This window comes from Podarcis vaucheri (genome assembly GCF_965113315.1).
Source record: "Podarcis vaucheri genome assembly, chromosome: 14".
NCBI lineage: Eukaryota > Metazoa > Chordata > Lepidosauria > Squamata > Lacertidae > Podarcis > Podarcis vaucheri.
Window position 1 is genome coordinate 5,891,724 of NC_138752.1, and position 16,810 is coordinate 5,908,533.

At 42.0% G+C, this 16,810-nt stretch overlaps 1 protein-coding gene across 1 annotated transcript in view; it reads right to left on the bottom strand.

The window, feature by feature from the left end:
• Positions 1–16,810, bottom strand: part of TBC1D2B (TBC1 domain family member 2B) — a 38,437-nt gene that overhangs the window by 14,836 nt on the left and 6,791 nt on the right. The window contains exons 3-8 of the mRNA XM_082198395.1: positions 12,641–12,806; positions 7,668–7,819; positions 6,313–6,530; positions 3,930–4,325; positions 2,817–2,927; positions 1,961–2,154 (exon numbers count right to left, since the gene is read on the bottom strand). Of these exons, the coding sequence (XP_082054521.1) occupies positions 1,961–2,154; positions 2,817–2,927; positions 3,930–4,325; positions 6,313–6,530; positions 7,668–7,819; positions 12,641–12,806 (1,237 nt within the window). The remainder of the gene's footprint in view (positions 1–1,960; positions 2,155–2,816; positions 2,928–3,929; positions 4,326–6,312; positions 6,531–7,667; positions 7,820–12,640; positions 12,807–16,810) is intronic.

The following is a 16,810-nucleotide window of genomic DNA, read 5'->3' on the forward strand; positions in this document are numbered from 1 at the left end:
TGCTGCTGCTGTTGTTTGTTTATTGTTAATTTATCAATCATCTTTTCAGCCACTGTCTCAAAGCAATTTGCATATAAGGTAATTATGAGCAGTGAAAAATACAAAGCCTACAAATACATTTAAAACAAGACAAAAACCCTAGCAAATGGACAGTCATGGGAAAGACCTGGGAAAGCCTGTCAGAACACAAATATCTTCAATTGTTTCTGGAAAGTTAAATAGTGGGAGTCTGTCATATCTCAACAAGAATACTATTCCATAGAACAGAGGTGGCCACCCTGAAAGCCTTGCTCTAAGATCTTTGGGTCTTGCAGGAGAAATTCTTCCGCACACTACAGCAATCTACTGGATGTATAAGGGATAAGGTGGTCTCTTACACTGATTTAACCCTTCAAAGCATATGTGACAGATTTAATAGCAAAATAATTGCCAATAACAATGCTAAGGATTTAATTACACCTCTGCTCGCCAAAATTATTGAATGCCTCACCAGAATGGTAATGCCATCACACTGTGAAATTAAAAGTTTCTAGTCTCACACATTTTAACCATTATTTTCCAATGGCAAGGGATAGGACTCGGAGCTTGGAGCTTCTCCATCCTCCCCTTTCCCAGCAGCACTCAGTGATCTTCCTTCACCTCCAGTTTCCAGTCTCCTGTTTTAGAGAATATTTCCAAATATCTTGTGAACCATCCTGAAATCTTTTGGTGAAGGATGGTATATTATTATTATTATTATTATTATTATTATTATTATTTATGTTAAATACTTCTTATAAGTGTTCAGACAAAAAAATTATCAAGTTAGAAAACATGCTGATTATACTTGAATTAAATAAGTTAATTCAGGCTTTGCAACTAATTATTTAAGGGATGGTACACCCCTCTTTCACACACTTTAACACACAAACACAATGTTTAAAAAATATTTAGGGGGTCATCTTGCCAGGGAGGTTGCAGAAGTTCTAGCTTAGAGCAGCTCACCCTAAAAAGGTGTTAAATTCATTCCCACTGTTCCCCAAAGAAAATACGATGCTACTGGCACCCATTCCAAATGCAAAAGTAAAGAAAGTATTTGGCATTGGTGTCTTAACATTACACAACAACACTTCACACAAGAACATAGGAAACTGCCTTCTACCAAGTCAGACAAATGACCAGCTAGCACAGAACTATCTAGGGCACATGCTTTGCATGCAGAAGGTCTTAGGTTATGCCTACAGCATCTCCATGTAGAGAAGGGAAGGTCTAGAATTCTGGAGTCATTGCCAGTCAATGGTTGTTTCCCCCTGGTAATTGCTTTTATGTTCACTTTCTAGTACACAAAATGCAGTAACAACAATAAAGAAAGAGAATAGATCAAAACAAGAAAGGAAAAGGAAGAAGGCTATGAGGAGTGAAGAGGGAGTGGTTAGTATTCTAAAAATAGTAGAACTCCAGACAATTGTCCTTCATAAGCAAATTATCCAAGAACTGCTGCCAGTCAGTGTTGACAATACTGAGCTAGATGAACCGATCATCTCACTCAGTGTATGGCATCTAAAGTCTACTCTAAACCAATTCAGCACAAGCTCCCCAGGATTTCGGGCAGGGGATTCTCTCCTGGAAACTGAGGGACTGAACCCAGGTGCTCAGCCACTGAGGTAGTTCCATAACTCTTACAACAGTCCTAACAACATGAGTCTTGTATTATCCTAGTACATGTGTGCTGGTGGAGCATGCATACGTGCGCCCCATTTCACCCCATCCGGATTCTGCCCTCTTTCGGGTCCAAAAGGACTGCCAAAGGGCAACCAGGCAAAGAGATAGTTGCAGTTAAAAGATTTAAAACTGTGAGTGCCAGCTTAGTCCCTCAGCTGCTAGACTGCACTAGCTCTCAGAAAAGGCTGTGGTGTTTTTAAATTTTACTTTATTTATATAGTTGTATCAATTGTGAAGTTATCAAGAGCCTTCCGTTTACCTAACCATGTGAGGTTTGAAGTACGTCTGCTCCAGGTGCTCACTGCTGTCCACTTTCAAGGCATCTTCCAGGAGCTGGGTCACCACATCATGACAAGGACCCTGCTCCTCTGAGCAAACTGGGGTCTTCATCTCTTGAAGCAAGATAAGATACTTACTTTCCACTTGGCAGAGCTTGGCTTCAAGGCTTGTATACTGCAGAGAATACACCAAAGAATTCTTTCAAATTGGCACTTGCAGAAACATTTCAGTGATGCATGGGAATCCATTTCAATAAGCGAGCGAGTGAGTAAGTGAGTGTATGCACCAGCTGTCCCTCTCCCATGAAGATAAAACAGGGTTGAGAAACCTCAGTCCCAGAGGCCAAATGCAGCTACCTACACCTCTTTAACTTTATGCCTGGGATTCTCCCCAGACCATAACACCTCCTCAAGTGCTTTTGCTTGGCCAGAATGCACGCCTCTTGGTTGTGTGGAAGGAGGATGTAGAGATGCGTATGTGCAGTAACTGATGATTTTTTGCATGGCTACGATCTCCTGCACAAAGGTAAGAGTCACATCCACGTGCATCTGCCCTGCCCACAACTGGTGTGTGTCGCCTGGAAGGCTGCCCGTGAAGGAATGCTGCAGGAATGCTGCAAACCTAAGACTGAAAAAGGGTTCCCACCTCTGAGATAAAACGAGGATGTTGCAATTCCAGAAAAAGACAGAGGGTTCTGCAAATCAGCATAACAATAAGTTTTAAGTTCCTCTTTCTATATATTGCTTGAAATTTTCACTTCTGGCAATGAAAGCTAGCAGGATTTTACTTTCAGTGTCAAGTGAAAGATTTACAATGAGCATCTGTGTTAAGCTGACCTTTGTCATCAAGTCTCTTTCTCTGTTTTCAGCAGTTCTCCGTAAAGCAGACAGTTCTAGGATCTCTTTATTTAAAAATTTGTTCTGGTTTTTATAACCCTGAAGACTATCCTGTGAACAAAAAATATGGATAAATATAGGTTATTTAAAAAATATATTATGAGGAATACAAACAATATATTATGAGGAATACAAGACCCAAGAAGCTCTACTTTTCTTGTGTTTTTAAAACAGTATATTGACACAGGGGGGAGGCACTCCAGAATTACAGAGAAAGTGCTCAAGTGGGGAGCTAGATAGTCAAAGAACTCAAAGGTGTGCTATAAATTCCACTCATTAGAACTTGACACGGTGGACCATTTTAGGGCTAGACCACTAGTAAAACTGTACTCTCCAATTTTATACAACTATAGGGAAAATGAAACTCTAATGACAAAACAATGATCTGACTCACTGACTTCCAACTGTTGCTCAATCACTCAAGATCATGCTAAGTTTATTGAGAAGCTCTGCTTTAAAAATCAAATGTGTCTCAAGCATTAAGAAATAGGGAAGCAATGAAAGTTTATAAAAGAGTTCTATATTTTCAAATCATTAAGCTGTGACTGTTTCTGCTGGGCTCTGTCTTCCCTTAAGACTCTTCAGGTCTGAAGGTTGTCAAATAAGGCAGCATCTTGCCACATATATTGTCGCTCTCTCTTTAATCTGTATTTGTATCATGCTATATGTGTTCTCATGATGTTGCTCTTATGGCATTTTGTTACTTATTCATGGATGTGACCCCATTCCTTAAACCTTGTTTGCAAAACCTGTTGTGATCTGAGAATTGGGTCCCCTACAGCTCAACTCAGATAGATGCAATGCCAAAACATAGTCTGGCAAGTCAGGGCCACCTTCAAATGATCCTCATCCCACCTCTCTTCCATTCACATTCTCTACTTGATAGTTTTTACCAACCAAACTTAGCCCTTGTGTCCAAAATTAGTGAAATGTGGTAAGTGCCTTGCTTCCAAACCAAGGTTCAAATTATTTCCTGAAAATATTCAGCCTACAGAAGGGCACATCACATGGAATTCGAAGGGCCTCCACTACTGAAGCAAAAATGTTCCTTACTTTCAGCCTGTCAAGCTCCTGCAGTTCTTTGTTGATGGAAGAAGACATGGGAGAATGGACTGATCCTCCACTCTGGCCAGATGACTGGCCCTCACATTCACTCAGCTCCCTGGAAAGTTTCATGATCACTTCATCTTTGGCTTGAATGGTCTCCATAAGCATGCCCAGCTGCTCATTGAGCTCGCCCACCTTGCATTTCAAATTCTTTACTTCCTGCCGCAAACTGTCCTTCTCCAGATTAAGCTTTTCAAGCTGGTTGTTGAGACCCAATATCTGATTGTCTTTTTCATGAAGCAGCTCTAACTTATCTTTGGGGACTCCATCACAAAGATGCCCTACAAAATATTTGTCATACTGTGAAGATCTGACAGTCTGCTGCAGAAGCCGCACAAGTTCCTTTAAGGAGAAGGGAAAAAAGGATATTGGTGAACACGGGGGCATGCGCAAGTTAGATGTGCTTTACCTCTTAGCCACTGTTGATTTTAATTCCTCCTTTGACAGCTTTTTTATGCTTGTGCTTAATTATTTTTATTGAGAATGTTTTTGTTTTCTTCCTATATACATCATGTTGCATCACACTGCAGTTTGCATGGCCACCATGCCAACTCCAGTGTGACAAATGGCAGCCAGGAGGAAAGAGAGGTGCTTCACAGACTGGTTTAGTAAGCTACTCTGAAGCACCTGCCTCCATTAAATGCAGTTGCAACAAGCTTTAACCAAGCAATTCACAGAGGTTTAGCGCAGCAGCCCTATTCTGAAGCAGGAGCAGGCTGGCGGGGGACTGGGGCTTTGGAAAGGGGTTGGCAGATAGACATGGTTGGTAAGTGGAGTGAGCAGAAGCAGTGGTGCCAATATTTTATATTTTTGTAAACCGCTTAGAGGTTTGCTTTACAATAAATAATAAACCAAATTTTAAAAAACTATTTGGTTAAATAAAAGATAAACTAGATCTGTGCAACCAAGAGGGCTCTTAACTTCCATCACTTGTGCATCTACCCCTCGTGACAGACATTACACCAATTTTTTAATTGAGGAAAGTTTTAAAACCATTACAACATGAAACTGAATCCTGTTGAAAGAGAAGAATCAAACCTCTGGGTAGATGCCAGCCTTTGGCCATACCTACAGTAGATCTTCAAAAGGAACAATTAGGGTAGTAACTGGAAGCATTTTTAAACCAAGCACGTCAAAATTCTGCTGCAAGTTAATCTCTCTCCCTACACCTACAATCATTTAAAAAAAAATTAAATTGTGGACAGCTTAAGGCTTTGAATTGGAGACAATTACAGGTAAGTAGATAACAGGTAGCCTTCTCCAACATAGTACTCTCCAGATGCTGTCAGATTCTAGCCCTAGCTAGCATGGCCAGGGATGATGGGAAGTGAAGCACAGGGATGGGGAATTCACCCCACCAGATGCTGCAGAACTGCATCTCCCATCATCCATAGCCATTGGGCATGCTTGCTGGGGCTGATGAGAGCCACAGTTCAGCAGCATTGTGTGGGGGAGGACAAATGTCACCCACTCAAGATTTAGAGGAATGAGGGTGGAAAAGGCTGAACCTAGGCACAAGAACCATGTTGGGCTGGACAGCATTTTAAGCAGCCATCTCTGAGTTTCTATTTAATTCCTGTGCATGGCAAAAAACAAACAACCCCTCCTGCAAAGTTCTTAGCAGCAGCGAGGTCTCTGTAATTCTTTTAAAATGTGTTTAAGAGGTCAGCTAGCTATTTTTTAAAATGAAGAATGCACACTGTCTTCACATAGGCTACAGAGGGAAAACCTGGCCCGTCCCTGGTTCTGGCAACCACACATTTGTAGTATAAAGAACTCAGAGCAGGTGTAGAATGCCTAGGGCTGGGTCCCAGAAGATGCACATACAAAAATTTGGGAGTGTTTCATTACATCCTCTAGCATGCCTCTAAGGAAAAGGACCCCTGGATGGTTACGTCCAGTCAAAGGCAACTACGGGGTTGCAGTGCTCATCTCATTTTCTGGTCAAGGGATCTGCCATTTGTCCACAGACAGCTTTCCGAGTCATGTGGCAAGCTTCTGGCGCAACAGGATACTGTGACGGAAACCAGAGCGCATGGAAATGCCATTTGCCTTCCCACCGCAGCGGTACCTTGCACTGGCATGCTTTCGAAATGCTAGGTTGGCAGAAGCTGGGACAGAGCAACAGAAGCTCACCCCGTCAAGCGGATTCAAACCATCAACCTTCTGATCGGCAAGCCCAAGAGGCGCTGTACTGTAGTCTAAACCACCCGCCTCTAATGTGTGCCAGGCAGGTTTTCCTGCACTACTTGGCAAAACCTGCCATATATGATGCCAATGCTGGCTCCAGCTCCAGCTACTGTTCCTCTCTAGCTTGTAGACCAGTTACCTTTTGACTCAACAGCTCCTTCTCAAGACTCTCCAACTCTTCCTGTTGGCTCTGGAACTTCAACTGCATCTCGGAAGCCAGCTTGTTTCCATTACACTCATCAGGAGAAGACTCCGTGCTATTCCGGTTTTTGCTGCCTGCAATCATCTCCTTTAAAGGACGCCTTGTTCTGTGTGGAATGCGGCCAAAATCAAATGGAAAGGCTGGACCAGACACGCCTGCACAAGAAGATATATTTTTTCCTCATTCAGACTAAAATGTATTTGGACACATTCCTCACTTTGTTAAAAGAACACTACTGTACTCAATCACCAAATCTGGAACAAAGACTGAAGCAAGCACTTCCAAGCTGATTAATTAATTGTATGTCATCTGCTTCCTTCGGTTCTCTTCTCCCTGTCCCTTTAATTCTAAGCAGTGAGACCATGCACAATTAAGAAATCATATACCAGGACAAAATTAGAACTGAAAAAAGAAGTGCCTGCTACTTCAGTGGATGTTAGTTTTAACCCTTTTTGCCACTACAAGGAAGTGAGCCCATAGTATGCGCTCTCATTTATCCTCTGTGGTTTGTGTTAGAACTAGGGTTACATTTGGAGACTTAGCCTCAGAATCCATTGTCTGTAGTGAGCGCCAACTCATTACAATAGTAAAGGAAACTGAGCAGTGAAGCACGTATTTCCTTCATCAGACTAACCACAAGTCACCACAAGCGACTCTGATCAGATGGAAGACCTTCCCAATTTAAAGTTGAAAATATCTGTGCAGAAACAAACTCCTACCATTTTTAAAATCATCACATTTGTATCCTATCCATCTTCCTCCTCAGACTTCAGACTGACCTACCTGTAACGGAAGTTTAGCCACAATTGCCATAGCTGAGTGTGGATTTGAACTCAAGTCTCCCCCCCAAACCTCTCTACTTGAATCTAAACCCCTATCAATTGCACCAAAATGCTGTATTCCTTACTCTCTTCACTCTTGCATATAGTACAATATAACCAATTTGCAACATATTGTTTAATAAAGAGGTACTTTGTGCTTAAAAGTACACTCAAGAAAAATGCCTTGACAACAGCATGGGTCTGTTGGAAATAAGTCACAGGAGTGCAAGTTTGAGTCCAGGTATCCCGGTAGCTAAGACAGAAAAATCCAAAAGCAAATCAGTTTCCAAGAAGAGATATTATCAGCATTCTTTATCAATAGAGAACCCATTTTCATGGTGTGCCTTTAGAGTGGACTGCATTTTCATCAGCTCCTAAGGGTCAATGGTATAGAAATATAAAGAATCTTAGCAAGTACAATAGTAGAAAAGATGGGGACAGGAGATGTGGGGAGAAGGAACACTGGAGTACCTTTGCTCTGCTCTCCTGAAAACCTCTTCCGATCTTGAACTATTGACTCCTCCAAATCCTTCGTATCTAGAAATTCCCACTCCTCTGTGTAAAAAATACTCTTACGGTTGTCATTGCTTCCTTTTCCAGTTCTTAGTGAAGACACAGAGTTCCTGGCAAGTACAGAAATTAAGAAGTAGTTATACAAACAGAGAAGTGTAATTTTTAAAATAAAGGATATTCAAGTGTAGAAATCAAAAGCAAGCAAAACTACTGTTTTGTTCAATTTCTCCTGGTTCCAAATTTACTCCAAAGCAGAGAACTTGATTGATACAGATGCCTACACTGCAAAAGTTTGTCAAATGTGCATTTAAATATCAAGGGCTAGGAGTTTAATTTACACCCTTCAGACTAAAAATTATTCCCAGGAAGATATAGAAAGGTGCTCAGCTGACATGCACCGGCTATGGCTGATGGGAGTTGCAATCCGAAACATCAAGTGGGGAAGGCTGGACTACGCTTCAGACGTTTCCCACCCTGTCAATGACAGCCTGCTCCAAATAAGTCTCAGAATGCCATTTGTAGCATATGGTAATGCAATAAGTGACTCTGCTACAATCTATGACAGCAACAATGGATCACTCAAGGAATCCCTGAGGCTTTCCACTTAAAATAGTAAATCATTTCCTACTACACTTAAATTCAAAGTACAGTGGTACCTCGGATTACGAACACTTCAAGTTACATTTTTTCAGATTACGAATGATTTTAAACTAGAAGTGAGTTTTCCGAGCTCTCGGAGGCCTCGCCGCTGCCCAGAGCCAAGCCCGGACATCCGCGGGGCCTGCGGAGGGTCTGTGACTGGGCTCCAGCCATGGGAGCTCTCTGAGGCCTCCGCGAATAGTGGGAGCCAAGCCGATTGTGATTGTGGAAGAGGACCCTGAGCTGCCATCCAAACAATGACTATCATCAGCGCAGGTAAGAAAAAAAATCACATTTTCATTTTGTTCTGTTTTATTGATTTCATTTTATGGATCAATGGCCTTGTTAGATAGTAAAATCCATGTAAAATTGCTGTTTTAGGGGTCGCTTTTCATCATCTGGTTCCTGTTGAGTGTGTTTCGTTTGTTAATTGAGTCCCTCGCTGCTAATCAGAGGCTTCCTGTTGAGTTTGCCAGCTGTGGAGTCCCAAGCACCCACGCAACACAGAAGTTATATTTGGAGGTTTTGTTTTTGATATTTTTTTTTTGCGTTTTGGTGTGGCTTTTTTGGTTTTTTGACTGTGGTTTGTTGTTCATTTTATGGGACTGACTTGTGACTTCACTTTTGTGACTGTAGCTTGTGACTTCATTTTTGTGACTTGTTTTTGTGACTGTGTGGAACCCAGTTCAGCTACTGGTTGATTGTGTGACTGCAGAAATGGATAAAAGCCCCCCATCCAAACTGACTATCATCAGTGCACATAAGAAAATTGAAAATGGTAAGTAAATTATATTTTTAAAAAAACAAATCAAGGCATGTAAAGCAACTTTATAAACACTATGAGGAATTGTATAAAGAGTGAAAAATGCCATTTGTTAGTTTGATATAAGAATTCCGGTTGCAAAATCTCGCCATATGATTACACCACTCAAGGGTTACTACAGTACATGCATTTAAGATACACTAATCTGCACCGAGCTTCAGGAAGTTGACCAGAACAGATGTATTTCAAGCAATCATGTTTGCCAAGAAATGAAGTCGTAAGTGCAGTCTTGAATTTGTGTAACACAATCTTGGTAACAGCAACCACTCTTTACTATGGATCTGCAACAACTGTACTAAAATTGCTCAGTAGCTGTTAAAACACATGAACACATATTGGCTAATTTTGCAAAGAGAAACATTCAAAGCACGTGATAAAACTGCTGTATTTCTGAAAGAGAAAGCCTGGCAATTGTGGTTAAGCAGTCAACAAGGGGGAACTTGGTAAAGTTAATGTTATTTCCCTTGGCTGACTCTACAATTTCCGCAAGATCTTGGAACTTCCTTCATATGTTTGGGGAGGGAGTTAGTGGTAAAGTACTTGTGAGAGATGCTAGACCAGCCTTTGTCAACCTGGTGCCCTCCAGATGTTGGACTACAGCTCCCACAGCTCCAGACATAAAATCTGGAGGGCACCATGAGGCAAGGTGAGGCAGTGGCCTTAGGGCGGCAGGCTCCACACAGCTGCGAGGAGCAACAGTTCCACCTCCTTCACTTGATTGCTGCCTCCTCGGCTGCACACCCTTCCCCTTGCTTTCTGGCTTTCCTCTTTTTCCCTCCTCACCCCCATTTTTCTTCTCCATTTAGTCCCCCTTGCTTCACCACAATGTTTCTCCTCCCCATTTCAGAGTCTTACTTCCCCTCCCTTTCTGTACCTCTATCAAACCTCTAGCCCACAGAGCCCCACTCAACCGCTGTGCTGGGTGCATAGCTCTCTCCCGACATGCAGGCTTCCAGCTTTGCAAGAGAGCAGCTTCAGTCTCCAGCCAGGAAGCCATGGTGCAAAGGCAAAAGACAGGTCAGTCAGTGGAATGGAAAGAGGAGGCAGGAGGGGTTGCAGGGGACGGGTGCTCTTCTACCACCACAGTACTGTCCTCCATCCAAAGAACCATTTCAGACAGTAAACAAAACAAAACTTGAGGGTGCAAAGCAAGACTGGAGATGGGTGGCCTGAGCCCCAACATAGAAACTTGGAAGGCTGCATTGGTCCCTTAGCCTAAGATTCCCTATCCTTGCTGTAACCCAGCACCCTTAACAAACTACAATTCCCAAGGAGAGCACCATTTTCCGGTTCACCTCAGGCAGCAAAGTATCTTGGGCCAGCCCTGGAACCAAGTTGGTGAAAGTTACACTAGACTATACAACAGTGGTGGGAAGCCTGTGCTCCTCCAGATCTTGAGGCATCAACCCATACGATCATATAGGTGTGGTCAGAGAGGATGGGAGTTGTAGTCCAGCAACATGTGGAGGGCTGCAGGTTCCACATAATGTCCACAAAAGCTTGATCCAGCCAAGAAAAATGTTCATTTGATTTCCTCAGTAAGGAGCACCATACAACCATGCTGGCTGGGGCTGATGGGAGCTGTAGTTCAGGACATGTGGAGGACACCAGGTTGGCAAAGGCTACTTTATGCACAACCAGTTTGCCACATAGGAACACAATCTGATAAGTAACACAAAACAGATGACGGTTGAAGTTCTGTGCAGGGCTGATATTTCCCTGTGTTATGCCCAAAGCAAAAGTTAACGTTATACACTAGGAGCTAAAGGATCACATGGAGGAAGGATCTGGAGCAGGCATCCCCAACCTGCAGCCCTCCAGATGCTTTGGCCTACAACTCCCATGATCCCTAGCTAACAGGACCAGTGGTCAGGGATGATGGGAATTGTAGTCCAAAACATCTGGAGGGCCGAAGGTTGGGGGTGCCTGATCTGGAGTAATTCAGAGATGCCTTAGTTTTCCTACAAACAGTATGCAAGATTCAGAATCCCATTATGGACATTTTTGTGGTCAAACTGACAAGCAGAGAAAAATTCTTAGACCATATTCAGAATTGCACATCCAACATTTTCCTTTCAAAAGCCTTTTTGTGCAACTAAATAGCACAGGGGTGGGGGTATCAATCACACTCATTGAAATCACAAGAAGGATGTGGTTTAATTTTTCCAGTGCAACCAAGGCAACAGTTGCCACATGTGCCCTGCTCCATAACCATCTGGAAAAGGAACCAGGAGAGGGCAATCCTCCAAGTACTGAAGCTTTGCCCCCTAGAAATTGATGGCTGCAGAAGTACTTGCAAGACTTACTCCCCTGGGCAGTCTTTCAGCATTAATGAAAGGGTGCGAGTGGGAATAGTAAGAAATGCAAGAAGAGAAGTGATCGGAGGTCAGTTGCCACAAAACTGTTGCCAGAAGTTGGCCAAGGTCAAAACACTGACTTCAGCAGCAGCACAAGCCTTATAAATGGTTACTTCTTAGATAGTCGATGTGCCTTTCCCACTATTTAAAAAGAGAACACAAAGGCAGAGAGATATTTATGGGGTGTTTTTCATTACAATGTTTCAAGACATTTGTTTTAAAGATGTATCAATCAATCTCTTTATTATGTTCAATGACCAATATTGTTTCAAAGATTTATGATCTAGAACTTTTTAAACAGGAGTAACAGTGTATTATGTGAACAGGGTATTATGGCCTTTTCAAAGGGCAAGCGAAAGAGAGCTGGTGCAGCATGGTGGGTAAGACGCTACATTTCATCATTGCTAAAGCTTTCTCCTTACCAGAAAGCTGAAAGGTACCAATGTATCTTTTATGATGAAATTACAGATCTGCCAACTAAATTCTGCTTCATGTAAACTGGTGGAAAGCATCAGTGAGGAAAAAAATTGTTCAACGAAAGAACCAACATTTGCTCATAACACAAACATGGTGTGGAAAATAATCACACCATGGACAAAATTTCCTATGAGAAGAGATTTTTACTCAGAGATGCACCTTGTGCAGCAGGTTCTAGTACGTTCTAATTACTCCATTTCCACACCCTTGAGATACTTTAGGTAGCAAACTGACATGGGGACTGGACTCCCATATGGATTTTCACAGGTCCCCACTGGTTTTAACTTTGTCTTAAAGTCCTGTTCCCTGATCACTGGCACCCCTAGTCAGCTTAACTCCATCTCCACAGCCTTGCTTAGATTTAGCCTACATGTTTCCCCTGAAACATAATAAAGTTATTATGGAAGCTAGTGGGCTGCAAGTTGAATGTTGCTGCTGGAAACCTAGGTCCAAATGTTACCTCTGCTAAATCATGAACAGCTTCAGTTCCAAATGTATTATTTTTGGGGAGGGGAAGAAATATCACCTGCTCCGCAGGCTTAAACTGAACATAAACATTTTTGGAATCACATGGTAGTATTTATGCCAACCCCATTAGATGAACACTGTCAAGTAACACAACACACAATACTCACTTGATATCTGTACCCAGTTGCTTCAAAGAAAAGTTAATGGCACTTGGCTGGCCTGGGGCTGGCTGGCACGCTGCCTGTTCTCCCACCAGTTCTGTGCGCGCTGCCTCCACCATTAGGACATTTCTAGCTTTCTCTGCTGATGCATTTGAAAACATGGTGGTCCAATCTAAGAAGGGCAAAAAACACCACCAGTACTTAATAATGCAGCTGACACCCCAGCAGTTCACATCAAGGCTCATGGAGGGCAAATACAGAGGACTTCTAACATGTCATGAAGGAAGGTATTGAGCTCCCCTCGTAAGTACCCCAGGAAACTATTGCAGTCCAACAACTATGGTGCTGAAGAGTTAATACTCGCCTCAAGGCCAGCTAAGAAAGTCATGCAAATTGGCTATAACTCACAGCATCTCATGCAGTCATTAAAGCAGAGCTTTCCAAACTTTTCATGTTGGTGACAGACTTTTTAGACATGCATCGTTTTGTGACACAGTAATTCAGTTTTACTAGCAAACTGGAGGTTAAACTAACCCATTTCCAGCCCTGGGAGGAGCACAGGGAGCATTTGAGTGACACACCTGCACACTGCAGCTGACATACTAATGTTTGAAAAGCTCTGCATTAAAGTTTAGAGAATAAAACTGGAATTCAGAATGAGTGTGGGGAAGGGTAGCAGAAACCAACCAAGATAAACCAACAATTATGTCAGTCTCTCACAACAGATTCTAGCACATGCAGGTATTCTAATGCTTCAGGTACCTAAGAATTAGGCCAAACATTATTTATGTGTAATTGTGTAGCCCCCTAGATACACTAAATACCCCACTAAATACACACAGGTATTTAAAGGTACAAATTCAAGAGTTTGAATGAGTACATACCATCTCAGGAAGTACAAGAGGTACACTCATAATGGGCCATATTCCTCCTCTGCTCTGTCAAAGGGCCCAGAGCACAGAGAGGAGCTGGCAATCATTGGGCAGTCTAACAGTATCTTTACATACACCTTGAAGCTTCCTCACTTATTATGCAACCTGAAGTGGGACAGCCCACCTCAAAAGTTCTGCAGGCACGTGAAAACCACAGGGCCCAGTTTTCTTAGCAAGGAGGCCCTTGCTTCCTTCACCTCCCACTAGCCCTCAGCGACATCAAGAGTGATAGATTAACAGATAGTCCTTCCTAGTACTCTTCCCTCTGTAAGCAGCATTACACAAGAATAGAGCAAGAAAGAGAGAGAAAAGATTATTGAAGTATTCCTCCTCCTTGCACCAAACTGCATACATTTGATGACTGCACCATATCAGGCTTTGTCTTCGTTAACAAGGGATATGTTCTGCTATCTGGATCTAAAGCATACAATGATTTACAAGTTTCAAGAAAACCACTGCTCCAAGGTGAGCCAAGTTTAGAGCTGTAGACACACCTTCAACCATTTCCACTACAGTACAAAGCTGTCAGCACTCTGCTAAAATGAGTACTGTGTGAAAACCAGCAGGACGAAGCGAAGCGAAGCGAAGCGAAGCGAAGCGAAGCGAAGCAAAGCGAAGCGAAGCGAAGCAAAGCAAAGCAAAGCAAAGCGATTCCCCTCCCCAACCAACACGGCCCCAGGAAGGAATGCTCATGCCCAGTTAACAAGACAGTTTGCAGAATGCCCACACTTCTTGCTGTTTTATGACAGAGATGCATATACAGTAATGTAAAACCACATCACATTTGTATGGATTCTCTTCTCCAGATCACAACCAGTATGAAATCCACAGGAATGATGGAGTGTTGTGAGGACATTTACATAACCTACAATCAAGGACACAGTCTTTCAGCTTGGATGAAGCCAAAGATCTGCTTAACACTCAGTTATTAAAATTACATAAAAAGGGACTACAACCATTAACGATTAGGCAGGAAAAGCTATTAGCCAAATAAAATGCTACATCAATGGAAGACAACCAAATAGAACCTTTCTAAGTTAAGTGAGCTCTGCATGTTCCCAAATATTCATCATGCAATGTGCCCCCACAACATGAAATTTCCTCACCTTCATTCTTGGGGCTGCTGTGATTAGCAAGGAAGGAGAGACTCCCAGGTTCAGACATGGCTTAGTGACATGTGAATGGGCTGATCCTCCTCCTGGAACTATGTGCTCACCTTCTCTTTCCACAAAATGGCTATGAGGGGTTTGGGAGCTTTCACTTTTTGTTGTTTATGGTTTCACCTGAACTGGGAAACTTGGGTGTTTCAAACAGGCTAGCTTGTTTACAGTGGGCTTATTTTGAAACAGACTATTGTCAGGGTCAAGCCAAGATGAAATGGGAAATCACAGTTAACTGAGAGTAAAGGCTTCCAAAGCCTTCCCCCCAACCACACAGGAGGAAGAGCATAGGAGCAGGATAGGCTTATTCACTTAGTGAAAAACCATGGTTTAGCATGATGTCAGAAGAGATCAACCCCAAAACTCTCAGCCTGAGAGTGCTTGCAATTGTGGTCTGGGCAGGGTAATTATGGGCTAGATTAAGTGGCATTCCCTACTGGTGACCATAGAAAAACAGTATGATGAGGCAGCAAGTTAATCAACTGCCAGGAAATTTATGTTCCATTTACTCTTAATACAAACACTGGAAGGGAGTGGCTTGTGTTGGAGCACAGACTTACTTTGAGCTGTTCATGCCCCATATCATCTGTCCATTGCCGATTTGATCATGACTAGGACACCTGCGGCATTCTACTAGAACAACAGGCTGTTAACTGGCATGAAACCTTGCTTGGGTTCTTATCTGGGTTTCTTAAAAAACATCTACTCAAAAGGATGGTTTTGGTGTGACCTTACATAAAACTTTTACCAGCATGGAAGCTGTTTCAACAAAAGATACCTCCCCTGCTTATTTTATATCAATTATAAATACAATTTAACCTAAATGAAAATGATGCAGTCAGAAATGTACTATTTAAATTACCTTATAATCTGATAACAGCACTCAATGAATAAATACAATTTCCTCAGTTATCTGTAATACTGCAAAGTTATTTATTGCTTATATTCACTCACACACAAATATAGGAATGAAGCCAGAAAGACAAGACTCTGCAGACAAAATCTACCATAAATCAGAGAAAGCTCAAAGCAGTTTTCAATTAGAATAATTTTCCAAATGCTGGTAGTACAATGGTCCCCATACACAACATTGCACTATATTTTATGCTCACTGCCCACTTCTTTGTAAACATGAACATTAGGAAGAAAGCTACCATGAATGCCTTCTTGTTTCAGCTGGATGACAAACAGTACTGCAATATCACACTTACTGTAAATTGTAATATAAAGTTTTCATTTAAAATATTTAAAGTATCTATATATTGACTTATAAACATGGCAGTGCTGTCGACAAAAATTCAGTTAACAATAAATAACTGCCTTGAAATACAATCCCTGAAATTATAATCCATAGAAAAAGCAGCAAAAAACCCAGCAATAGTAGATTGCCAACGTATCTGATTTTATTTATCTCAAAGTTTTTTGGTCTAGAAAGGTACAATCGGCGTAACTAAATAACTATCACAAAATCAATAAGGTTTCTAAAAATGCTATTTCTCAAGTCAGCTTCAAAAAAGTTGTACAGTTGTACCTCGGCTCCTCAACGCCTTAGGAGTAGAATGTTCCGGCTCCCAAACAGAAACCGGAAGTGAGTGTTCTGGTTTTCAAATGGATTTCCGGAACGGATTCTGTTCGACTTCCGAGGTACAACTGTACTTATTCTGCAGCAGATTTATGAAATTCCAGGAGCAATGAAATTAAAAAGATTGCCTATAAAATAGAAAATCCCCCTCCCCCCAGATCAATTGTGTTAAAAATAAAATAGCTAAGTAACTTTCAGAAGCTGAATGTTCAAAGCATGATACTAGTTAGGAAGAGAAAAGCAATCACACCCACAAATAATTGTATTTTGGGTAAGGATATTACTAAGATACCTATTTTGTCTCAACAAGATTTGACCAATTATAATTTGGCCTACTGGTCAGAACACAGGCATTTGGCAATGCACTTACAGAATTATTTTGGCCCAATTTACATGTACTTTCTTTAGGTAAAGGTAAAGGTACCCCTGCCCGAACGGGCCAGTCTTGACAGACTCTGGGGTTTGTGCGCCCATCTCACTCAAGAGGCCGGGGGCCAGCGCT